Source organism: Barbus barbus (genome assembly GCF_936440315.1).
Source record: "Barbus barbus genome assembly, chromosome: 30".
Lineage (NCBI taxonomy): Eukaryota > Metazoa > Chordata > Actinopteri > Cypriniformes > Cyprinidae > Barbus > Barbus barbus.
The window spans coordinates 29,513,743-29,539,773 of record NC_136758.1 but is presented as its reverse complement, the minus strand read 5'-3'; the positions used below and the strand labels follow the sequence as shown (position 1 = coordinate 29,539,773).

The following is a 26,031-nucleotide window of genomic DNA, read 5'->3' as shown; positions in this document are numbered from 1 at the left end:
AGACAGAAGGACAGACACACACACACACACACACACAGACAGACAGAAGGACAGACAGACACACACACACACAGACAGAAGGACAGACAGACACACACACACACACACACACACACAGACAGAAGGACAGACACACACACACACACACACACACACACTCACACACACACACACACACACACACACACAGACACACAGACAGACAGACAGACAGACAGACAGACACACACACACACACACACACACACACACACACACACACACACACACACATATATATAAGTGTTATAAGACAGTGAGGTGACTCTGCAGCTTTAATGAACCTCATTCATCCGACGGTTGTTTGTGTATTTTCGCGGTTTTCTAATAAATATACAACAGGAGTCGTAATTAATGAAGTATACGCTATTTTAAAGACACATTTCCACACGAAACTGACAGGAATAACTGAAGTGTTTGACATGTTTCAGTCTAAATCAAACCTGTTATCGCAGATCGCTCCGACTCCAGATTCGGTTCGGTTCTCGACGCGATTCAGACTGATTCACTGAATCGACTCCCTCTGGTCTGAACCGCTCTGCTTCGAGTCTCAATGTCGGGGCTTTTCTGTCGGATTCTGATTTTCTCCCTGCTTCCATCACAACACTCAGGCAAAATGGCGCTGATGTCACAACTAGCCGCTGCCATGGCAACGCGCCCTCTGACCCCACAGTGGCTGGCGGGCGCGGTGCATTGTGGGAGGTGTAGTTCGTCAGTGGAAACAACACGAGACCACGTGACTGAGAGCAGCTCGATGGTGTTTAGTGTCCCGCAGCAGCAGCAGATGAATAGTTCTGTGTTCAAATGCACGCAATAGACTAAAGCTTGCTGCAAAACCCCAGCAAACATAACCATGAATGTGTCCTCGGGAAATAGTAAGGAGATATTTGAATTATTTACTAATAAACTAATGTTTTCTGAGTCGCAAGGATGAAGCTGCTGATCCTGACTCGCCGTCTCCTCATTATACATTATACATATCCTTTCTATAGATATGTATCATGTCTGTGAGGCATGTATTCTCTGCTGAAGCTCCTGTTAAAGACACAGAAAGCGCATCAGGTTTGTTTTCTTTGTTTTATTAAAGAACTACCTTTTGTTGGTATTGTGAGTGCACACAAATACAAGTAGACCCTTTACAGGTCCAGATGATGTATTACTCTTACCTTTATCAAAAATAATAATAATAAAATAAATGACAGTGTAGGCTATTTTAATGTGTTTCTACTGAAAACAACGCAAGTGTTTGCTGCTGCGCACATTATTATTATTATTATTATTATTATTATAGCGCAGGTTTAACCTTTAAACATTGTTATATGCTTGAACTGTTTTAGTATATCTATAGATGTTATTTTAGGCAAGTGGTGATGATATGAGAAGGATAAATTGATCAAACATAGGCTATGATCAGCTCATGCCGCTGGCCGCTTGGTCCTTACTTTAAAAAAACGAAACCAAATATAATAATTTTGCCATTACACACAAAACGGAACTATTTTAATAGCAGAAACGGTAGTATAAACTGTTTTAGGAGAAGAGGATAAAGACGGGCTCGGGTCAGTATTTGAGGCTCTAGAACACAAACAGCAATGTTTTTTTTTTTTTTTTTTTTAAATAAACATTCGTTGGCTTTAAATATTTACACAGTAGTTTTATTCTGGTGCAAAACTAACACGGTGCGTGGAAAACAAACAAAGTTCTCGCTTTCGGAAAAAGTCTTGTTATTTCTGCTTCATCAAGAGTAAAAATAGAAAAGGTAATTTAAAAACAAACAAAGAGTCAAAGGCTTCATATTTCGATTAATGTTATTATATTATTATTTAATACACGCATATATTACCTGCAGTCGTTTTTTAAAAGCGCGGTCGCGTCGGAGACTTTTATTTCCCGGAAGTGACGCAGGCGCTGATTTGTGTTTGTTTTCCTGACAGTCGCGGCCGTGTTGCGCTTCAAACTGCCAGAAATCAGCCAGACACACAGGTAAACGCTGTATAAATGCTTTATTTCTGCACTTTAGCGCACTAAATGAACGCCTGACCGAGTGTAAATGCGCGGTGAGTGCTGGTCTGAGCTCTGATGCTAATGTTATTGATATCAGATGATTGATGTGAGATGAAGATGACTCTGAGCTAGTGATGCTGTCTACATAGGGAGCGTTAGTGTCTGTGCTGTCTACATAGAGCGTTAGTGTCTGTGCTGTCTACATAGGGAGCGGTAGTGTCTGTGCTGTCTACATAGAGCGTTAGTGTCTGTGCTGTCTACATAGAGCGTTAGTGTCTGTGCTGTCTACACAGAGCGTTAGTGTCTGTGCTGTCTACATAGAGAGCGTTAGTGTCTGTGCTGTCTACATAGAGCGTTAGTGTCTGTGCTGTCTACATAGAGCGTTAGTGTCTGTGCTGTCTACATAGAGCGTTAGTGTCTGTGCTGTCTACATAGAGCGTTAGTGTCTGTGCTGTCTACATAGAGCGTTAGTGTCTGTGCTGTCTACATAGAGAGCGTTAGTGTCTGTGCTGTCTACATAGAGCGTTAGTGTCTGTGCTGTCTACATAGAGCGTTAGTGTCTCTGCTGTCTACATAGAGCGTTAGTGTCTGTGCTGTCTACATAGAGCGGTAGTGTCTGTGCTGTCTACATAGAGCGGTAGTGTCTGTGCTGTCTACATAGAGCGTTAGTGTCTGTGCTGTCTACATAGAGCGTTAGTGTCTCTGCTGTCTACATAGAGCGTTAGTGTCTGTGCTGTCTACACAGAGCGTTAGTGTCTGTGCTGTCTACATAGAGCGTTAGTGTCTGTGCTGTCTACACAGAGCGTTAGTGTCTGTGCTGTCTACATAGAGCGGTAGTGTCTGTGCTGTCTACATAGTGCTGTCTACATAGAGCGTTAGTGTCTGTGCTGTCTACATAGAGCGTTAGTGTCTCTGCTGTCTACATAGAGCGGTAGTGTCTGTGCTGTCTACATAGTGCTGTCTACATAGAGCGTTAGTGTCTGTGCTGTCTACACAGAGCGTTAGTGTCTGTGCTGTCTACATAGAGCGTTAGTGTCTGTGCTGTCTACATAGAGCGGTAGTGTCTGTGCTGTCTACACAGAGCGTTAGTGTCTGTGCTGTCTACATAGAGCGGTAGTGTCTCTGCTGTCTACATAGAGCGTTAGTGTCTGTGCTGTCTACACAGAGCGTTAGTGTCTGTGCTGTCTACATAGAGCGTTAGTGTCTGTGCTGTCTACACAGAGCGTTAGTGTCTGTGCTGTCTACATAGAGCGGTAGTGTCTGTGCTGTCTACACAGAGCGTTAGTGTCTGTGCTGTCTACATAGAGCGGTAGTGTCTCTGCTGTCTACATAGAGCGTTAGTGTCTCTGCTGTCTACATAGAGCGGTAGTGTCTGTGCTGTCTACACAGAGCGGTAGTGTCTCTGCTGTCTACACAGAGCGGTAGTGTCTCTGCTGTCTACATAGAGCGGTAGTGTCTCTGCTGTCTACATAGAGCGGTAGTGTCTGTGCTGTCTACACAGAGCGGTAGTGTCTCTGCTGTCTACATAGAGCGGTAGTGTCTGTGCTGTCTACATAGTGCTGTCTACATAGAGCGTTAGTGTCTGTGCTGTCTACATAGAGCGTTAGTGTCTGTGCTGTCTACATAGAGCGTTAGTGTCTGTGCTGTCTACACAGAGCGTTAGTGTCTCTGCTGTCTACACAGAGCGTTAGTGTCTGTGCTGTCTACATAGAGCGTTAGTGTCTGTGCTGTCTACATAGAGAGCGTTAGTGTCTGTGCTGTCTACAGTCTACATAGGGAGCGTTAGTGTCTGTGCTGTCTACAGTGTCTCTGCTGTCTACATAGAGAGCGTTAGTGTCTCTGCTGTCTACATAGAGAGCGTTAGTGTCTCTGCTGTCTACATAGAGCGTTAGTGTCTGTGCTGTCTACATAGAGCGTTAGTGTCTGTGCTGTCTACATAGAGAGCGTTAGTGTCTGTGCTGTCTACATAGAGAGCGTTAGTGTCTGTGCTGTCTACATAGAGAGCGTTAGTGTCTGTGCTGTCTACATAGAGAGCGTTAGTGTCTGTGCTGTCTACATAGAGCGTTAGTGTCTGTGCTGTCTACATAGAGCGTTAGTGTCTGTGCTGTCTACATAGAGAGCGTTAGTGTCTCTGCTGTCTACATAGAGCGTTAGTGTCTGTGCTGTCTACATAGGGAGCGTTAGTGTCTGTGCTGTCTACATAGAGCGTTAGTGTCTCTGCTGTCTACATAGAGCGTTAGTATCTGTGCTGTCTACATAGGGAGCGTTAGTGTCTCTGCTGTCTACATAGAGCGTTAGTGTCTGTGCTGTCTACATAGAGCGTTAGTGTCTCTGCTGTCTACATAGGGAGCGTTAGTGTCTCTGCTGTCTACATAGAGCGTTAGTGTCTGTGCTGTCTACATAGAGCGTTAGTGTCTGTGCTGTCTACAGTGTCTCTGCTGTCTACATAGGGAGCGTTAGTGTCTCTGCTGTCTAGGTAGGTGTCGAGGACACACTGAAATGATGCTAGTTGAGAGGCAGTAGTATGTAGGGAGCACAGAAATACAGACATTACAGGCAGCACTGTGGGAAAAACGGGCAAAGAGAAGAAAAATGAGAAATATTACAACAATACCATAGTTTTAAAATAAGGCAGGTAATGAATGAAAAATGAGATATGACACAATATCACAGTCACACATAACAGTGCAATAGTATTAAATAAAAACATAAAATTACAGTATTAATTAAACTGACAGTGATGAGTCACTATTGAGTATATATATATAATATATTTAATATGTTCATCTTATTTTATTAATTACTTGCCTTGTTATTGTAATAAAATATATATTTAGCATTTAAATAGCAAATTATTTATACATCATGATAGTATTTGCCAAATGTATGCTTGTTTAAATAAAAGCATTAAATTACAGCATTAATTAATTGCACATAATATTTTAATTATATTTCTATATATGCACACACACTGTATGTATATGTTTTTATCTTGCAGTTATTAGTTTCTTGCGGTTTTTAGTTGATATCTCACAATCCTGATTTTTGTTCTTGCAAACAAAGTTCAGTTTATTTCTCACAATTCTTACTTTTTTCTCAGAATTGCATGAAGTAAACTCTGTCATGAGATGAAAAAGTTTATCTTTTTTGAATCTGTTTATTCTGTGTCAGAAACAGGCTTCCAGTGTTTTCTGAGGCTGTGCAGGTGTAAAAGGATCGTTTTGTGTAATTGCATTTGCTTCTGTATTTGTGAAGTGCAAGGCTGTGGCAGAGCTCTGAGAGATTGCTGAAGTGTTTCTCAGAGCTCCTGACTGCTGCTGTTTGTTCATCCGCTGATCTTCTGGGAGTTTAATGTCCCTCATGAACTGAGGAACGCTCTCGTGAGTCTCTGATTCTGTCCTTCATCCTCAAACCCCAGTGAGCTGCTGACTCTGGCACTGGCTCTCATAAGATCCCGTTACTCTGAGAGCCAAACTTCATTAAACATGCTCCAGACTCCGGTTCAGTGGCGTCACCAACACCCACTGTACAGTCAAACCAAAATATATTCAGACACCTTCAACATTCCTCACATTATATCAGTTTAATGTGGTTAGAGTTGGATAGTTGGATAGAACTCTCTATCCTAATGGTTAGAGAGTTGGGCTTGTAACCTGAAGGTTGTGGGTTCGAGTCTCAGGTCCGGCAGGGATTGTAGGTGGGGGAGTGAATATCTCTCCACCCTCAATACCACGACTGAGGTTCAGTTAGAATTCAGGAATTCAGTTGAATAGCTGTCAGATGGTAAATTTAAGAACACCGTTAGATAATATCAATTTAGCTCAACCAATCACCAACCAATGCTTCATTCTGTTCAGTCTGTGGTGGAAAAAAATATATATATATATATATCTGTGAATGCAAGTGACATATATATATATATATATATATATATATATATATATATATATATATATATATATAATGCAGTTACAGCCAGAGGGCATCGAGGAAGATTATTTATTCAGCTTTTGGATGATTTATAAATCTCAATTTCCAAATGGACTGGTTTAGTGGTCCAGGGTCACGTATGAAGCGTCTGTGTCTCTGTGTGTCTGTCAGATGGAGCAGCAGGCCAAGCCGTACATGTTTGCGAGCCTGACGCGTCCTCACTCCGAGCAGCTCCTGCAGGGTCTGCAGCTCCTGCGGCAGGACCACGAGCTCTGCGACATCGTGCTGCGGGTCGGAGACACCAAGATCCACGCGCACAAAGTGGTGCTGGCCAGCATCAGCCCGTACTTCAAGGCCATGTTCACCGGAAACCTGTCCGAGAAAGAGACGTCCGAGGTGGAGTTCCAGTGCGTGGATGAAGCTGCTCTCAAGGTCAGCGCTGACATCCAAACAAACCAGCACTGCATGCTGGACAATTACCTGCTTTCAAATCATATCTCTTCTGGACCAATCCCTATATGTTCAGGTCATATTTGAGCCCAAAATAAAAAAAAAACATTAAAGGGATAGTTCACCCGACAAATTTAAACTCCGCCATCGTTTACTCAGCCTCATGCTGTTTCAAACCTTTCTTTAGAGGAACATAAAAGACTGTAACACAGCTGTTTTAGTTACCAATGACTTTCATTGTATGAACAAAAAATACTCAGATGCTTCTCAAATTATCTTCTTTTATGTTCCATAGTTTGTTAGGCCCTTGTAGCCTAAATGTTTGACTAATAAATTTTATGTTGAATGAAATAAAGTATTTATTTCTAAAGCTACAATTTGTAATGTCTACTTGATACTTTCTCATTTAACACAAAAATAGCTTTAAATAATCTTTTGTGGGTATTTTTACAGATTTATTTTGTGATTAATTAGATTAATCAACACATCATGTAATTAATTAGATTACAAATTTTAATTGACTGACAGCTGATTAAAATATATATTTAAGATTTTAATATGTGTCCCTGCAGCACAAAAGCAGTCATGAGTAACACAGGTATATCTGTAGCAATAGACAACAATACATTGTATGGATCAAAATTATACATTTCTCTTTTATGACAAAAATCATTAGGATATTAAGATCATGTTCCATGAAGATATTTAGTACATTTCCTACTGTAAATATATCAAAACTTCATTTTTGATTAGTAATATGCATTGCTAAGAACTTCATTTGAACAACTTTAAAGGAGATTTTCTCAATATTTAGATTTTTTTGCTCCCTCAGATTCCAGATTTTCTAATAGTTGTATCTCTATATATATATATTATAATTGAATCTGCTAAATGTATGCCGATTTAAAGATAATAATTAGATTACAGTTACAATTATTTGTACATTTCATATTTACAATTATTTTTATTTTAAGAAAAGTTGCATCAGTGAGTAATTGATGTAATGTGTTGTGAGTTAAGTGCTCTGTTTCCGTCTCTCATCAGGCCATAGTGGAGTACGCCTACACAGGAACTGTCTTCATCTCACAGGAAACGGTGGAGTCCCTACTTCCTGCCGCCAACCTGCTGCAGGTCAAGCTGGTTCTGAAGGAGTGCTGCAGCTTCCTGGAGAGTCAGCTGGACGCGGGGAACTGCATCGGCATCTCACGCTTCGCCGAGACCTACGGCTGCCACGAGCTGTGCTTATCTGCCAGCAAATTCATCTGCCAGCACTTCGAGGAGGTGTGCCAGACGGAGGAGTTCCTGGAGCTGACCCGCGCCGAGCTGGACGAGATCGTGTCCAACGACTGCCTAAACGTGCTGACGGAGGAGAGCGTGTTCTACGCGCTGGAGGCCTGGATCAAGTACGATCTGACGGAAAGGCAACAATACTTGGCGCAGCTCCTACACTGCGTGCGGCTACCGCTGCTGAGCGTCAAGTTCCTGACGAGACTCTACGAGGCCAATCACCTGATCCGAGACGACCACACCTGCAAACACCTGCTCAACGAGGCGCTCAAGTACCACTTCATGCCCGAGCACCGGCTCTCCTACCAGACCATGCTTTCCACGCGGCCGCGCTGCGCTCCCAAAGTCCTGCTGGCCGTCGGAGGAAAGGCCGGGCTCTTCGCCACGCTGGAGAGGTGATGACAGACGCGATTAGGGCTGGCCAGGGTTATTATAGGTCACTACAACTAAAAGCATTTCGTTGTGTTAACTGAAATATAAAATAAAATATTAAAAACTTTAACTTATTTTATTTCAGCAAGGCAGCATTTCTCATTTTCTTTTAGTTGAACTTGTACTACATGCACTAAAATAACTGAAATAAAACTGTTAAAACAACAAAAACTAATAAAAATGACCAAAAAATGTTTAACTGAAATGAACATGAAAGCAGAAAATATAGAAATAAAATGTAGTTAAAAATATTAACAAAAACTATAAGCGATTTAATTTTCTTTAAATGCAATTTGTCTGTGCTTCTCTGTCTGTAGGACTGTGCAGTTTGGCCAAAAAATGTGCTTGTATATCAATATAATTAATAATTATGATATTATTGTTATTATTATTGCTAAATACAAATATTGAATAAAATAAGGAAATATTACTGTTGTAATAACGTTATTTCACTATAAAATTAAAAAGATTATTTAATAATAATAATAATAGTAGAACTATTTTACAGAACAGAACTGCTGGGGGAAAATGTATTAATTGTTTAAGGGATTATTAATTTGTAATTATTTTAAATAGAACCAATTCAACTAATTAATTTAAAATGTCTATATATATTTTCCATTTATTATTCATTGGTAATTATTTAAAGTTCTTACAAAGGTCATTACATTTGCTTAATTATATGAATTAAAAAAAATTATAAATAAAACAAATACATTAAAAAAATTGCTTGTTTTAATTTATAATTATTTTAAAAGTAAAAAATATTTTTAAAATGTTTTATGTTTTAATCACTTTTTATATTTTAAAAAGTGCTTAAATTATTAAATAAAAATATATACATTAAACTGCAAGTTGTTTGATTTGTTTTGTATTAATTTACAATTACTTTTAAAAGTACTCGAGTAATTTAAAATAGTTAAACTAATGGATTAATAAGAAGAAATGTGGATGAAGAATGGATTTGGAATGGGGTGGAATCTAAAGATGTTGATTCAGTCTTGAGTTTTGATGCGGTGTGACGCTGCTGCAGCTCAGTGGAAGTGTTTGTGTGGTCTGCTCATGATGTGTGTGTGTGTTTCTCTGTCAGTATGGAGATGTACTTCCCGCAGACGGACTCATGGATCGGTCTGGCTCCGCTCAGCGTGCCGCGCTATGAGTTTGGCGTGGCGGTTCTGGAGCAGAAGGTGTACGTGGTGGGCGGCATCGCCACACACATGCGGCAGGGCATCAGCTACCGACGGCACGAGAGCAGCGTGGAGCGTTGGGACCCCGACAGCAACACCTGGGCCTCCGTGGAGCGCATGGCGGAGTGCAGGAGCACGCTGGGGGTCGTGGTGCTAGCGGGCGAGCTGTACGCTCTCGGCGGATACGACGGACAGTACTACCTGCAGTCTGTGGAGAAGTACGGGCCCAAGCTCAAGGAGTGGCAGCCAGTGGCGCCCATGACCAAATCACGCAGCTGCTTCGCCACCGCCGCGCTGGACGGCATGATCTACGCCATCGGAGGATACGGCCCCGCCCACATGAACAGGTACGACCCGCTGCAGCAGTGCATTCTGGGAGGAGCTATGCTGATCGGAATCACTGTCAGTGTTTTTGTCAATAATTAAAGCTAATGCTTCTAATGTGTTTCTTTTTTACTGAATATTTGCTTGTATGTTTTGAACCTATAGTTAGTTAATTGAAAATGACCTACCATAGGCAGTTTATTATTATTATTATTATTTATTAGAAATCATTACATTTATTATTAATTTGTAAATAAAATGAGTAAAAATGGTGAATTCTATATTACTTGGTATTTAAACTAATTGACTAATTCTGGGAAGAGGCAAGCTGATCGGTATCGGTGTTAATATTGTTAAATACAACTATTAAAGAACATGTATGTTAATTGAAATAAAATAATTGAGATTAGTGTTTTAGTGTGTTAGATCAACTCTTGAGATTTGCATTAACAAATGCCACTTTTGTCAGACAATGTTAAATTCAAAATTGATGATATTTAAAGGACTGGACATGAAGCACTAAAATGAATGTTAAATAAAATAAAATACAAAAACCTTTGTTATATTTTCAGTAAATATTTCAGGTAGTCGTGAAGACAATATTTAAGATTTTAGTTTAGTTTAAGTTAAATTACTAAAATTGCAAAAACTGAAAATAACAAACTAATAAATTATAAAATAATAATAAAAAATAGACAAAAACCTAAATGCTATAATACTTTTAATTTTAATCATATTAAATTAGTAGAAACAGAATTGTATTCAAGGCCTTGTTTCAAATAAAACTACTGAATGACTTTAAAAAAAAAACAATGAATAAATAAATAAAAATAAATTTTAATACATATTTCAGTTTAGTTTAAGTTTAAGTATTAAAGCTACTAAAACTGAAATAACAACATTTAAATATTTGATAGACAAAAATAAATAAATAAAACTGACAAAATTAATAAAACGTTTACTAAAAAAAAAAAAAAAACATTCAAAATACCAATAGGTACTGTAACAATGATAAAAAACACGGTCAGTGAATCAGTAAACACTATATATTAAAGCCTTTTCAAATAAAAACTACTGAACGACTTTAATAGATTTATTTTTCTAGTAGATGTTTTATTTTAGTGTGACCATATTTGCAGTGAATCTGTGTATGAGCGCAGGTGTAGGTGCAGTAAGGGGACGGTTGGGTTGGTCTGATGCTCTGTGTTCTTCTGGGACGCTCCTGCTGTTGTGCTCGTGTCTCCATGAGCGCTGGCTCTCGTGAGATGTGTTTCGCTGGAATCCTCTCTAAATGCGTGTCAAGTGTTCTGGAAAGAACAGAGACTCATGGGACGCTGCCAGGGTTTCATGCGGCCAGCGTTATTTGTCCAGACTTTAATATGATTTCACTGGTTATCTTGAGTTCTTCCAGCTCAACACTACACGTGTATCAGCAGTGTGTGTATAATTATGAGATGGGAGTGATATTAGCTGATCATATCATTGCTGTGGAAGTTTATGGGAGATCAGTGGTGTTTGTTAAATCAAGTATTACCAGTGCTGCTGAGTTCAGACAGGAGGCAGAGAGGTAACTGAGGATTGATGTGTGTTTCAGTGTGGAGAGATATGACCCGAGCAAAGACTCATGGGATATGGTGGCGCCGATGGCCGATAAACGCATTAACTTCGGCGTGGGCGTGATGCTGGGCTTCATCTTCGTGGTGGGAGGACACAACGGCGTGTCTCATCTGTCCAGCATCGAGCGCTACGACCCTCACCAGAACCAGTGGACGACGTGTCGACCCATGAACGAGCCGCGCACCGGTGAGAGTCACACCAGACACAAACAAACCAACCACATCAGGGCTGGCAATGTAATGTGTTCATTTGGTGCAATTAATTCTGAAATAAATAAGGAGTTATAATAAGTTAATGCATGTACTGTAACACCGCTGCCCATCATCTGCAGTGTCTGATGATCATTATGCAGGACGACTGACTCTTAGAATGCACTTATATGAGCTTTCAAATTCAAGATGAGGCAAAAAATAACTCACCCTCTTATATTTATTAGAGCCCGGCCGATATATCGTTTTGCCGGTTTTATCAGCCAATATGAGCCTGTCACAGATATATCGGTATCGGCGAATATGCCGCAGATATGAATATTGTTTTACAGAACATATAACGCAGATGAAATGCTGCTGAATGATGTAATTACTTGGTGTGTCCAGCAGAGCATGCTCCAATACACACACACACACACACACACACACACACACACACACACACACACACACACACACACACACACACACATATATATATATATATATATATATATATTATTATTATTATTTTTTGTTATTTTTTTTTTGTTATAAACTTAAAATATATTGTTTCCATATTAAAACACTTAGCAACTTTTAAGTCAGTAGTTTTATATTTCTACATTGTTTTTAATTCGGTGATGTTCAGTGATGTATCTTTGTCTTTTTGTCCAATTTCCAAATACTTTTCTTGCTTCAAATCAAAATGTGAAATGTTGTGCTTCTCCTCATAGCTGGTTAGTTTGCTTTATGGATTATAATACTTTTATGAGTTTTTTTTTTTTAATCTCTGTGGGAAAAACACTTACAGCTGTAATGTGCTCTGTGTGTGTGTTTCTGGTCAGGAGTGGGCTCTGCTGTGGTGGATAACTTCCTGTATGTGGTCGGCGGTCACTCGGGCTCGTCGTATCTGAGCGCAGTGCAGCGGTACGATCCGATCACAGACAGCTGGCACGACTCCAGTGGGATGATGTACTGCCGCTGTAACTTCGGCCTGACCGCGCTTTGACCCCTGGTGCCCGGCTGACCGTCAGAGACACGAGGGGAACTGGTTTTGTTTCTGGAGTGTTTCCCGCTCCTCCGGCCGGCGCTGGACGCGGAGCGATTACAGACACACGGCGCTGAAGCACAGCTCAGATGAACACCAGAGCCTTCCACAAACCCTTGGAGGACGCAGAGCAGAGCGCCCAGCTCTTCCCCTTTACATTTCAAGGCTTCTGATGAGGGACGCACATGCGGCGAGTGTGTGTGTGTGTGAGAGATGCATGAGCTGAATCGGCGCTTCGCTCTGGAGGAGAAGCGTGGGACTCGTGATAAGGGCTGCCTTCTGTCCTCTACATACAGCGCTGTGTGTGTGTGTGTGTGTGTGTGTGTGTGTGTGTCAAAGCTACTGCACAGACTGTGTGTTTGTGTCTGATCCACGCCCTCATCTTCTGTCCTTTCTGCTGGAAATGAGTGAATCTCTCCAGAATTCATGCAGCTCATGTTTCACCACAAAGTCAGTTATATTTTGCTGAAAGGCAAAACACATTTTTTGCAGTCAAAATATTTTAATGAAAGTAAAAACAAAACAAAAAAAACCCTATTTTTTGCAACATCAAAATATTGTGCTGAAAGACGAAACACGTTTGTGTTTTATTAGTCAAAATATTTTGCCAAAAGACAAACATTCTTTTTTGCAAAGTTAAAATATTTTGCTGAAGGACAGATATTTTTATTTAATTTTTTTTATATTAATTTTACAAATATTTACAGTTAATTTCACACTAAAATGTGCTGTTTAAAACACACTACACCTATTTAAATGGTCAAATATCACATCTCAAATTCAAATTTATGAAATTCAAATCTATAATTTTTCCTTCTCCATATTTGCCTGGAAGATTATGAAAAAAAGTTACAATGTAAAAACCTGTTTCTGAAATGTGAGCTGGACGTGATCCTGAAGGGTTACTGAGATTCACGTGTGTGTGTGTGTGTGTGTGTGTGTGTGTGTGAACACACTCTCATACTGACTGGTGCTAACTTCCTCTCCAGGATTGTGTTGTTTTGGTTCTTTCACGCTGTGAAGCTTGAGTTCCTGTGGCGTTCAGATGAAGCGTCACACAATAACGTCGCTGGTGTGAGTGACGTCAGACGCCGGTCACATGGTGCCAATCATCCACGCGCTCATCTACACACAGACTAGATCATGTCACAGTCACATCTGCATGTGGAGATACTGAAGCTCTGCACTTACCAAACTATTTTCTACTCTGTAAATACGACCTTTGAGTTCCTTTGAGGCAATAAGACTTTCTCATCAGCTCGTTTTTAGTTTTGGTCATTAATTGCCAAGGTGTTTTGGGAATCCTGTGACTGACCTGACTGGCTCTCGTCGCTTCGTTTCTTTATGTTGCTCGTTATTCTGGATTTCAACACTTTTGATGTTCGTTTTGGATCAGATCTGCCTTTAGAAACATGTTTTGGATTGATTTGACATTAAAAGCGTGATGTCTCTCAGTCCAGAACATTCAGTGTAGATCTTCATCCAGAGGCACAAAGGGAGCAAATGCTCATCAGAAGCATCTGTGTTAGATTAGCAATAAGAAATATTTCCTCGCACCCATGAATGTCCATCACGGTCATGTCTGCAGCAGATAATCGCGTGTGATTTTTCTCTCCTGAAGCGAGTCGGTCTCACAGATGATGGTGAGAGGATGAAATCACGCTGGCTTGATGTACCTGCGGGATCCTAAAGGCCATACCTGAAAAACGTCAAACTGCAAAACGAAGGTGTTGGGTGTTTGTTCGTGTCTGAATCGCCGCTCTCACCAAAGTGCTCGTCTCACGAGGGAATCTGAATCAGTCCAGAATGACTTCCTCACTGTCTTAAACTTTTTGATCGTTTTTCCTGATGATGATGATGCCACATTTTCTTTTTCTGTCCGTCCGTCTGACTTGTGTTTGAATTTTTATAAACCTGTGGATTGTTACTGGAACTAAACCGATAACCTTAGCTACAAACGCAGTATTTATTTTTCACATTTTCTCAAGCGTTGAGAGCATAGCATACTTCTGCCAGTTTATTTATGTGTGTCGCAGCTCAACCAGTCAAGAAATAAAGGCCTGGAAATGAGTCCAGCGTGTTTCTGCTTCATGATTGATTGCTTCAGTCTGTCTCTGTCTGTTCTGCTGCTGAGAGGTTTGCGTTTGTAGCTCCGCTTGTTTATTGAATCTTTACCTTTCACTCTCTGTTGTTTAAAGTGATAATATAGAATTTAATTCCCACCATATTTCTGGTATTATCTATCAAACTAATCTAACTAATTTGATCGTTCGCTATTAAATTCTCTCTCGCTCCGTTTTTCACGAGTTCATCAAACAACAGTGGTCAGTGGTCAGTTAAGTTGGTATCATTCATCAGTCACGGTGAGTAATGGCTTCTTCTCCTGCTATTGTTGTTTGCACTTCATGTCACATGTATAGTTCATCTCTCTCTGTCGGCGACGAGGGATTCACATGTGATAAATGCAGGGAAATAGTTAGGCTGACAGAGAAGGTTTCAGAATTAGAGACACGCATCCAAACTTTAGTTGAGGACAGTAAGAATGTGAGGGTTGTAGATACGGCTTTAGATGCGACTAGCTCAGGGAGTCCTGTACATTGTTTGGTTCCAGTAGAGCCCGTGCAGCAGGGCAGCTGGGTGACTGTGAGGCGGCCTAGTCGCGGGTCAAAACATCACTCTTCCATTCCGATCAAAACATGATGAAAGTGCTCTGGTTATTGGCGATTCTATTGTACGGAACGTGAAACTAGAGACTCCAGCCACCATAGTCCAATGTTTACCGGGAGCCAGAGCGCCTGACATCTTGGCAAATTTAAAAGTGCTGGCTAATGCTAAACGTAAATTCAGAAAGATTGTTATTCACGTCGGTGTTAATGATGTTGGACTCCGCCAGTTGGAGATCACTAAATATAATGTTAAAGAGGTGTGTGAACTTGCAAGTACGATGTCAGACACTGTAATATGCTCTGGCCCGCTCCATGCTTACCAGGGGGGACGAGATACATAGCAGACTGTTGTCACTCAATGGCTGGATGTCTAAGTGGTGCTCGCAGAATAACATAGACTTTACAGACAATTCGACAAGCTTTTGGGGCAGACCTGACCTGTTGAAAAGAGATGGTCATCCCTCATGGGGTGGTGCCGCTCTTCTCTCTAGAAATATGGCACATAGTCTTAGAGTTCATACTTGACTAACTGGGGCCCAGGTCAGGAAGCAGACAGACTGGCTAAACCGACCGTCTGCTAGCCGCCTCACGTCACAGAAGTCAGTTAATTCTCAGCACATAGAGACTCCTTCACCTAGATATCACACTATAGAGACTGTGTCTGTTCCCCGAACTAGAAAATACAGAAAACATCCAAACCAAATTAAGAGTAACAATCTAATTGATGTTCAACAAATAAAAAATGTTTACAATACAGAGAAACAATTGCTAAAGCTTGGCTTACTGAATATCAGGTCCCTTTCTACAAAAGCACTATTTGTAAATGATTTGATCAATGATCATAATCTAGATGTGCTCTGTTTGACAGAAACATGGCTAAAACCAGATGAATACATTACTTTAAATGAGTCCACCCCCCCAAGATTACTGCTATATAAATGAGCCACGTCCGAAAGGTAAAGAGGGAGGTTTTGCTACAATTTATAGCAATATTCTCAGTATTTCTCGGAGGGCAGGCTTTAAGTATAACTCGTTTGAAGTTATGGTGCTGCGTATAACATTATCTAGAGAAACACGTGTTAGTGATAAATCCCCTGTGATGTTTGTACTGGCTGCAGATAAAGTCTTAATTGTTGGTGATTTTAATATCCATGTCGATAATGAAAAAGATGCATTAGGATCAGCATTCATAGACATTCTGAACTCTATTGGGGTTAGACAACACGTTTCCGGACCTACTCATTGTCGAAATCATACTCTAGATTTAATACTGTCATATGGAATTGATGTTAGTGGTGTTGAAATTCTGCAGCAAAGCGATGATATCTCAGATCATTATCTAGTCTTGTGTAAACTCCATATAGCTAAAACTGTAAATTCTACTCCTTGTTACAAGTATGGTAGAACCATCACTTCTACCACAAAAGACGGCTTTGTAAGTAATCTTCCCGATTTATCTCAATTCCTCAGCATATCCAACAGCACAGAAAAACTTGATGATGTAACAAACTATGGACTCTCTCTTTTCTAGCACTCTAGATACAGTTGCTCCTTTATGCTTAAGGAAGATCAAAGAAAACAGTCCGACTCCGTGGTATAATGAGCACACTCACACCCTAAAGAGAGCAGCCCGGAAAATGGAACGCAGATGGAGGAAAACAAAACTAGAGGTGTTTCATATAGCCTGGCGGGAAAATACCCTATCCTACAGAAAAGCATCAAAAACTGCTAGATCTGATTACTTTTCGTCTCTTCTAGAAGAAAACAAACATAACCTCCAGTATTTATTCAATATAGTCACTAAATTAACGAAAAATAAAGCATCAACAGGTGTTGGCATTTCCCAAGAGCACAGCAGTAATGACTTTATGAACTACTTTACTTCCAAGATCGATTCTATCAGAGATAAAATTGTAACCATGCAGCCGTCAGCTACAGTATCACATCAGATAGTGCTCTATAGATCCCCTGAGGAACAATTCCACTCATTCTCTACTATAGGAGAGGAAGAATTGTATAAATTTGTTAAATCATCTAAACAAACAACATGTATGTTAGACCCTATTCCATCTAAACTACTAAAAGAGCTGCTTCCAGAAGTCATAGATCCTCTTTTGGCTATTATTAATTCACCACTGTCCTTAGGATATGTCCCCAAAACCTTCAAATTGGCTGTTATTAAGCCTCTCATTAAAAAAACACAACTTGACCCCAAAGATTTAGTTAATTACAGACCGCTCTCAAATCTCCCTGTTCTGTCAAAGATACTAGAAAAGGTAGTATCCTCGCAATTATATTCCTTCTTAGAGAAAAATGGTATCTGTGAGGATTTCCAGTCAGGATTTAGACCGTATCATAGCACTGAGACTGCTCTCATTAGAGTTAATAATGACCTGCTTCTATCATCTGATCGTGGTTGTATCTCTTCAATAGTGCTACTGGATCTTAGCGCTGCGTTCGACACTATCGCCCACAACATTCTTTTAAATAGACTAGAACACTTTGTTGGCATTAGTGGAAGTGCATTAGCATGGTTCAAATCATACTTATCTGACCGTCATCAGTTCGTAGCAGTGAATGAAGAGGTATCATATCAGCCACAAGTGCAGTACGGAGTACCTCAAGGCTCAGTACTAGGGCCGTTACTTTTCACGCTTTACACGTTACCCTTGGGAGATATTATCAGGAGACATGGTGTTAGCTTTCACTGTTATGCTGATGATACTCAGCTCTATATTTCTTCACGGCCCAGTGAAACACAACAAATTGAGAAACTAATGGAATGCATAGTCGATATAAAAAACTGGATGACGAGTAACTTCTTGCTGCTAAATTCTGAAAAACAGAGATGTTAATTATCAGACCTAAAAACCCCACATGTAATAACCTAGAACACTATCTAACACTTGACGGCTGCTCTGCCGATTCTTCTTCATCAGTGAGGAACCTAGGTGTGCTGTTTGATAGCAATCTTTCATTTGAAAGCTGCAAACTCTGGAACAATCTACCTAATACTGTTCTGGAGGCAGACACACTCTATCAGTTTAAATCTAGATTAAAGACACATTTCTTTAACCTGGCTTACACATAACACACTAATACACTTCTATTATTCAAATCTGTTAAAGGATTTTTAGGCTGCATTAATTAGATCAACCGGAACCGGGAACACTCCTCATAACACATGATGTACTCGTTACATCATAAGAAGAATGGCATCTACTTGCTTGCCGCTGTTGCCTTTGGCTTGCTTAGTTGGGGACACTTCATTTCCAGAGATATCGTCGACCTGATTGCAAAGACACTATTTAAACTGAACTGAGCTGGATGATGACATCACTGAATTCAATAATGAAATGCCTTTAACTGAAAATCTTTTTTTTTTTTTATCTTTTCATTTTACATTGACACACAATTTTCCATTTTTGATATTGTGCAGTTGCTTTGACATAATTTACATGGTTAAAAGCGCTATATAAATAAAGGTGACTTGACTTGTTCAAAGGAATAGTTCACCTGAAAATGAACATGTGCTGAATGTTTCCACATCCTCAGTTCATCTGAGATCAGGATGAGTGTGTTTCTTCATCAGGTTTGTAGAAATGTGTCTCTGCATCAGTGTCTCAGCAATGGATGCTCTGCAGTGAATGGGTGCCGTCAGAATGAGAGTCCAAACAGCTGATAAAAACATCACAATAATCCACACCACTCCAGTCCATCAGTTAACATCTGGAGAAGACAAAAGCTGTAAAACGGTCTTGTAAACGGTGCTTGATCTGCAGATTTCTCTCCTGATTCAGACCAGAACACTTCTTCACTGGAGGAAGAGTTATTATGGATTATAGACTCATATTTGAGTTAAAAACATCTTAATGCTGGATTTGTTTCAGCTTTTGTCTTCTCCAGATGTTAACTGATGGACTGGAGTGGTGTGGATTATTGTGATGTTTTTATCGGCTGTTTGGACTCTCATTCTGACGGCACCCATTCACTGCATAATAAATGCTGATTTCATTAAATGAGCTCATTAACACACAAACACAGTTACAAACATAAAAAGTTTTATTTGCAGTGGGAGCAGATATAATATCTAAATAATATTTGATAGATTATAAAAGTAGTAATACACATTGATTCATAACACATTTGTAATGTTCTGTTGATAGTCTTCATGTAAACAAATCCTAGTAATCTAGTCACGATGAGTGCAAGTAGAAAAGTAGAGGAAGGACTGTAAACCAACATTAATAAAGAGGATTTAAATCAAGTGACCTTCTGTAGGAGGCAGCTTCTATGAAATCAGATTTATGCTTGAATCCACATCCAGTGTGAATTCAGGACTGGCGTGTGTTTCTGATGGTATTCTAATAAACATGAGATTCTGTGAAATGAAGGTTTAGAAAGAAGTTTTCCTCAGTCAGAGCGCCCAGAACTATTATAGTCCACCGTCACAGACTCTTGGATTCCAAGCAGCAGAAAACAGACCAGAGAATCACTTACAAAAGTACAAAAGTCAATCATTTAGAGGAGTATAAAACATCACTGGAAGGCACCAAATATACCGTGTGATCAGAAGTTCATCAGTTGATTCTTAAAGGGAATACTGGCGTGTGTTCATGGCTCTGTGGTCCTGATGTAGACGAGCGAGGACAGCAGCAGGAACTCAGGGGGTTTGTTGAGAAGCACCAGGTTGTCGCTGCGCAGCCCGTCGTAATGCATCCAGAAGCCATCGATCTGGAACGCCGCAGAATAATGATGCTCGTCTCTGTTGAAGAGCGTCGCTCCCTCCAGTGAGTACCTGTGCAATAAGATCAGTGTGTTGGGTGTAATTATTCTTATTTTTTCTCATAGATAAATAGACAGTTACAATATCCATTAATATTACTGTAAGTGCAAATGAGCAACTGCTTTGTGATAATTATTACAGAAATTAATTCAATATATATGATATCCTGTATAAATAAATAAAATATATGTACAATTACATTTATAAAACCATAAGGGATATTTTGGGGTGTTTTGTAGGTGGATGTAGTTTATGCTTTTGATCACATTGCACTTGAATTTAGGAAAAACTATATATAATAATAATAATATATATATAATTGTGACCCTGCAGCACAGCAGCAGTCATGAGTAACACAGGTATATTTGTAGCAATAGACAACAATACATTGTATGGGTCAAAATTATACATTTCTCTTTTATGACAAAAATCATTAGGATATTAAGATATTCAGGATCATTCCATGCACAACTTTCTAAGCGAGGCTCCTGTGAACCTGTGACTGACAGTGAACTGAAGAGTACCGCTGTTCGGAGAGCTCCAGATGATACGGCACGTACGACAGATCCTCCGACTGCCACATCTGCATGTTGAGGATGACGAAGGGCGGCAGGCTGTGACAGAAGAACCTCTGACCGAACTCTCTCAGACCCTCACACCTGAAACACACACACACACACAGACATGAGCCAGAAGATCAGATCCACACCATCAGCCTCTGAGAAACACTGAGGAACATCTCACTCCAGCTCTTCACAGAGCTCCAGCCGCGGGCAGAAGAACTCGTCCAGCGCAGATTGGATGGGATCCTTATCAGGAAGCTCATGAGGAGGACTGAGAGAAACACAGACAGAGATAGAGATGAGAATCATCTCACGCACATCAGCTCTCATCACTATGATCAAACTCTGCGGTCACACTCAATCTCCTCATCTCTTCTGAGTGATAGTTTAGTGTTTTATCCAGTAGAAGCTCTTTTAGTGTAATTGTTCAGCTGCTGCTTCTCGTGTCAAATCTGGACTGATTTTGATCAAGTAAAGGTCAGAATAACTGCAGTCATATCTCCAGATGAACTCTTACTGGACTGAAGCAGCTCAGCTTTACTTGATTCTCCATCAATCATTTTCTAGATAAATCAGTGCGTCTCAAATCTGATCATCAGGATCTTTAGAGGAGCGTTTGTTTCCAGAAGCTTTACTACATTTTATGTCAGTATCTGCTGCACTGTATTATTTTATCTCCGTTAGAATCTTCTCACCAAATTGCATTTTTCTTTGAATAAAACGGAGCAGTTTTTTCCTCCATATTCTCACTGTATCAGACTATATATGAGCCACAAAAGCCTGATGGAGCACATATGTGTCCCTGGTAGCAATAGCCAACAATACATTGTATGGATCAAAATGATACACTTTTCTTTTATGCCAAAAATCATTAGGATATTAAGATCATGTTCCATGGAGATATTTAGTACATTTCCTACCGTAAATATATCAAAACTTAATTTTTGATTAGTAATATGCATTGTTAAGAACTTCATTTGAACAACTTTAAAGGAGATTTTCTCAATATTTAGATCTTTTTGCTCCCTCAGATTCCAGATTTTCAAATAGTTGTATCTCAGACAAATATTGTCCGATCATAACAACCCATACATCAATGGAAAGATTATTATTCAGCTTTCAGATGATGCATAAATCTCAATTTCACAAAATTGACCCTCATGACTGGTTTTGTGCTCCAGGGTCTCATATGATGCTTTAGATGTAGTCAGACACACTTGACGCTGATGGTCTTCTGCAGGTGCTCCTGGAAGCGGTTGGGGCAGCTCCAGCTGGAGCACCAGCTCTCCTGCACGCTGGACATCAGGTTCTCCAGGTTCTTGGTGAAGTTCTCGTGCTCGTTCCCGAACAGGTCGATCTCCAGTGCCGTGTGGTGGATCTCGGAGCGGTACTGCCACTTGGACATGCGGTCCCAGATCCACAGCATCTTGACGGTGGTGTACTCGCAGCAGTCCATCAGGTGGAGGAAGTGCTGGACGAAGCGCCTGCCCAGGAACAGGCCCAGCTCTCTGGGGAAGCTGTGGTTGTCTCTCAGGATGACGTAGAGGAGCATGAGGAAGCCGTCGATGGTGCAGGTGTTCTTCAGGTTGATCTCCACGTACAGCGGCGTGCAGGCGATGGCTTTGCGTCCCGCTCTGATGGTGAACACGCCGCCCCACGGCAGAACCGGTCGCCAGAACGAGCGCTCGCCCTCCATGTTATTGTTGATGGAGGCGCGGATCTCCTCAAACAGCGTCTTGGTCCTGTCAGAACCAGACAACTCATTGTGAACTGAAGTAGCAAAGGGAAAATCATAAATAAAACAAGAGCACACATCTATCCTCTGTCCCAGAGTGAAGGAGAGGGCACCAATTCAGATGTATACAAAAGTGGAGATTTATTTACAAAAAAAGAACAATACAGCAAGGATAGGACAATATTTGTCTGAGATACAACTATTAGAAAATCTGGAATCTGAGGGAGCAAAAAAATCTAAATATTGAGAAAATCTCCTTTAAAATTGTTCAAATGAAGTTCTTAGCAATGCATATTACTAATCAAAAATTAAGTTTTGATATATTTACGGTAGGAAATTTACTAAATATCTTCATGGAACATGATCTTAATATTCTAATGATTTTTGTCATAAAAGAGAAATGTATAATTTTGATCCATACAATGTATTGTTGGCTATTGCTACAGATATACCTGTGCTACTCATGACTGCTTTTGTGCTCCAGGGTCAGATATAAGCACATGTACTCTGTCTTGCTCCTACTGACTTTCATTCCCCTTCTCTCCAGTGCATACCTCCACCTCTCCAAACTCACCTCACCTGTTCCCTACTCTCACTGCACATCACAATATCATCTGCAAACATCAGTCCATGGAGGTTCCTCCCTGATCCCATCCGTCAGCCTGTCCATCAGCACTGCAAACAAGAAAGGGCTCTCTCTCGGCAGCCTGTCATGAGCTTTCTCTAAATCCACAAACACACAATGCAGCTCTTTCTGGCCTTCTCTATACTTCTCCAACAACTCTCTCAAAGCAAACAGTGCATCTGTGGTGCTCTTACCTGGCATGAACCCATACTGCTGCTCACAGATCATCTCTCCTCTCAATCTAGCTTCCACTACCCTTTCCCATAGCTTCCTTGTGTGGCTGATCAACTTCAGTTACTGCAGCACGGCACATCTCCTTTGTTCTTATAGATCAGTACCAGTACACTTCTTCTCTCTTCAGGCATGCTCTCTATTTAATAGAGCTTAGAAAACTAACCACAGTTCTCTGACACAAAGCAAATGACTAAAACATGTTCATTTTGATTCGGTTTTGAGCTTTCAGTCTATTTTGCTTCTATATCATGTCTCCTCTTTCAGACTTATGGAAAGAAAACATCCAAAATACACATTTAAGAGTTTATTTGATTGCACTTTATCTATTTGCATCTGTAGATTTCAACCTCAATCCATATCTTTAAAGAGTTCCTCTCTTTCCTGTATTCTGAAGGTTCGTTCATATTTCATTTGCACTTTTTATATAACATTCTACTCCTAAAACAGTGAAAATGTGTTTGTTTTCTGTCTGTTGACCGTATTCAGTAAGAATACCTGCTTCTGCCATGGTATTAATAATAATACATTTAAAAAAGCAATTGTAAGTTTTTATCTCACTGAGTTTACATCTCTCTTTTTTTATTATTATTATTATTTATATTTTTGTTTCCACCATGGAATAAAAAAAAAGGTAATTTTACTTTATATCTTACAATTCTGACTTTTTATCTAATTATTCTGTGTTTATATCGCAGAATTAAGAGGAAAAAAGGCCAAGTTGTGATGCAATTACCTTTTAATTTGTATTATTATTTTTAATCCCATGGCAAAAACAAGCTACCATAACTTTCTTCTTTATGGAGTGATTAAAAATCCCCTCGGTAAAAACTTTTAACTCTAATATCTGTCAGCAAAACCTGACTTTATCTAATGTTCAGATTCATGTTCTGGACCTGTATGCAAATAGATGCATATTTAATTAGATTAAGTCCTCATTTGCATATTTAAACAGAACATGTCAGAAAACTTGTGATACAAAACAACTGTCTTCATGTACTGATGAATTAACAGAGGACTAAACTATAATACAGACAATAGTACACATTTAAAAACCAACACTTCAAATAATGAGCTAAGATTCAGTTTATGAACTTTAAAAGGTTATCTCGATATCAGAAATCTGGCTGATAAGCAAAACTCATTTATTTTCATTCTAGTCAACAAAACTGCACTTGATTGATTGACATAATTATAGTTTCTGCTCTTGTTATTCAGTCGTGTTGTACATAGACAGCAGCTCTGTATTAATGAAGCAGAGTACTTTAATGATCGTGTGTGTGTGTGTGTGTGTGTGTTCACCTGTCCGAGTGTTCCTCAGAATCTGTTAAAGAGCAGAAATCTCTCTCCATAATGTTCTGCACGTCTTCATCTCAGAGCAACCAACATGGCATCTGTTTACAGCTCAGCGCCCCGCCCACTCAGAGACACGCACGCAGCGCTCAACAAGCCCCGCCCACTCAGAGACACGCACGCAGCGCTCAACAAGCCCCGCCCACTCAGAGACACGCACGCAGCGCTCAACAAGCCCCGCCCACTCAGAGACACGCACGCAGCGCTCAACAAGCCCCGCCCACTCGCGCTTTTTGCAACATATGATATTTTTGAAGAACAAACACGTTATTAAAGGCAATTATGACAAATATAAATCACAACAAATAAAATACTGAGAAAAACACATGTATCGAAAAAGCAAACTGCGTATTTAAGGTACATAGTAATCTTTAGTATCTTTAGTAAGTCGCTTTAGATAAAAGACTAAATGTAAATCATCTGCTTTTAACAGAGCGGTCTGTATTTATTTATTTATTATTTTTTTACATAAATAAAAAATGACAAAAGACACATAAATTATGTATGCGTGTACTTGCATGCGAAAATATAAAAAAAATAAAAATGATATATTTTGTAAATTAATTATTTAATTTGCCCGCGCGGCAGTTTGGCGCGCTCTTGTGGCGGAAGTCTGTCGCGGTGATCAGAAAAATCGCTCCAAAAAACGTTTCAGACGCAAAGAAATTCGCGTTTGTCGTCTCGCTTCGGTTTCAGAGTCTTATTTACAGGATTCCGCCTTCACTTTGCCGTTTTTCTGAATGAACATCTTTATCATCGCCCCAGTAAAGATTCCTGAGGGAATTCGGTACATCCGGGACTCTGGCGTCCCTGGATACAGCGAGCTCAGTGTAAACAAACCGGGGTTTCACGAGAAACTCTTTGAAACGGAGAGAAGTTCTCCGTGTGAGAGACCGATTTACTCTAATATATAGCCACACATGATTTATTCGCGATAGTACGCTGTAGATGTGCTATTGTAGGTGATATGGAGGTTTCTGCTGGTGATGTGTTTCGTTCTGGAGCCTCTGAGAGTCCGCGGACCCTAGATCTGGTCAGTAACACTCAAACATACTCTAACATACTCTCAAACATACTCTCAAACACAAACACACACTCAAACACACACTCAAACACAAACACACACTCAAACACACACACACACACACACACTCAAACACACACACAAACACACTCAAACACACACACACACACACACTCAAACACACACACAAACAAACACACACTCAAACACACACACACACTCAAACACAAACACACACTCAAACACACACACACACTCAAACACACACTCAAACACAAACACACACACACACTCAAACACACACTCAAACACACACTCAAACACAAACACACACTCAAACACACACTCAAACACACTCAAACACACACACACACACACAAACAAACACACACTCACACACACTCAAACACACAAACAAACACACACTCAAACACACACTCAAACACAAACACACACTCAAACACACACACACACTCAAACACACACTCAAACACAAACACACACAAACACTCAAACACACACTCAAACACACACTCAAA

At 40.1% G+C, this 26,031-nt stretch overlaps 4 protein-coding genes across 10 annotated transcripts in view; 2 read left to right on the top strand and 2 right to left on the bottom strand.

Annotated features, from left to right (window-relative positions):
- The window catches only part of togaram1 (TOG array regulator of axonemal microtubules 1), a 29,556-nt gene extending 28,869 nt beyond the window's left edge, over positions 1-687 (bottom strand). The window contains exon 1 of one of the 2 annotated variants that reach the window (XM_079386342.1): positions 483-687. The gene's annotated coding sequence lies outside the window, so the exon portion shown is untranslated. The remainder of the gene's footprint in view (positions 1-482) is intronic. The other variant, XM_079386343.1, reaches the window with a different exon arrangement.
- Positions 688-1,923: 1,236 nt separating this feature from the next.
- klhl28 (kelch like family member 28) lies at positions 1,924-14,579 on the top strand. Its single transcript, XM_079386353.1, has 6 exons — positions 1,924-2,022; positions 6,145-6,405; positions 7,468-8,105; positions 9,233-9,676; positions 11,248-11,456; positions 12,307-14,579. Exons 2-6 carry the CDS (start codon positions 6,145-6,147, stop codon positions 12,468-12,470), a joined length of 1,716 nt encoding a protein of 571 aa, XP_079242479.1. The 5' UTR covers positions 1,924-2,022; the 3' UTR covers positions 12,471-14,579.
- A 1,301-nt stretch (positions 14,580-15,880) lies between these two features.
- On the bottom strand, positions 15,881-25,233 carry dorip1 (dopamine receptor interacting protein 1). Of its 3 annotated transcripts, none has more exons than XM_079386371.1 (5): positions 24,418-25,233; positions 21,742-22,266; positions 20,706-20,795; positions 20,486-20,620; positions 15,881-19,973 (listed from the first exon to the last, which is right to left on the bottom strand). In XM_079386371.1, the coding sequence occupies exons 1-5, from the start codon at positions 24,465-24,467 to the stop codon at positions 19,790-19,792; spliced, it is 984 nt and encodes a 327-aa protein (XP_079242497.1). In that variant the 5' UTR covers positions 24,468-25,233; the 3' UTR covers positions 15,881-19,789. The 3 variants fall into 3 exon arrangements, with proteins under 3 accessions (XP_079242497.1, XP_079242496.1, XP_079242498.1); XM_079386370.1 differs by having other exon boundaries at positions 22,834-24,538; XM_079386372.1 differs by having other exon boundaries at positions 22,712-24,511.
- Positions 24,709-26,031, top strand: part of fsip1 (fibrous sheath interacting protein 1) — a 31,676-nt gene continuing 30,353 nt past the window's right edge. The window contains exon 1 of one of the 4 annotated variants that reach the window (XM_079386358.1): positions 24,709-25,501. In XM_079386358.1, coding sequence (XP_079242484.1) covers positions 25,436-25,501 — 66 coding nt within the window. In that variant the 5' untranslated portion in view covers positions 24,709-25,435. The remainder of the gene's footprint in view (positions 25,502-26,031) is intronic. The other 3 variants (XM_079386360.1, XM_079386357.1, XM_079386359.1) reach the window with 3 other exon arrangements.

What these genes read in the sequence shown, in the direction of transcription:
- dorip1 (XM_079386370.1), bottom strand. Translation starts at nt 22,913, where the DNA reads ATGGGATCAGGGAGGAACCTCCATGGACTGATGTTTGCAGATGATATT. An exon ending in GAGCTCTGTGAAGAGCTGGA is followed by an intron (nt 20,621 to 20,705) that starts GTGAGATGTTCC and finishes TGTGTGTTTCAG; the next exon opens with GTGTGAGGGTCTGAGAGAGT. An exon ending in CTGGAGCTCTCCGAACAGCG is followed by an intron (nt 19,974 to 20,485) that starts GTACTCTTCAGT and finishes CTTATTGCACAG; the next exon opens with GTACTCACTGGAGGGAGCGA.
- klhl28 (XM_079386353.1), top strand. Translation starts at nt 6,145, where the DNA reads ATGGAGCAGCAGGCCAAGCCGTACATGTTTGCGAGCCTGACGCGTCCT. An exon ending in TGGATGAAGCTGCTCTCAAG is followed by an intron (nt 6,406 to 7,467) that starts GTCAGCGCTGAC and finishes GTCTCTCATCAG; the next exon opens with GCCATAGTGGAGTACGCCTA. An exon ending in CATGAACGAGCCGCGCACCG is followed by an intron (nt 11,457 to 12,306) that starts GTGAGAGTCACA and finishes GTTTCTGGTCAG; the next exon opens with GAGTGGGCTCTGCTGTGGTG.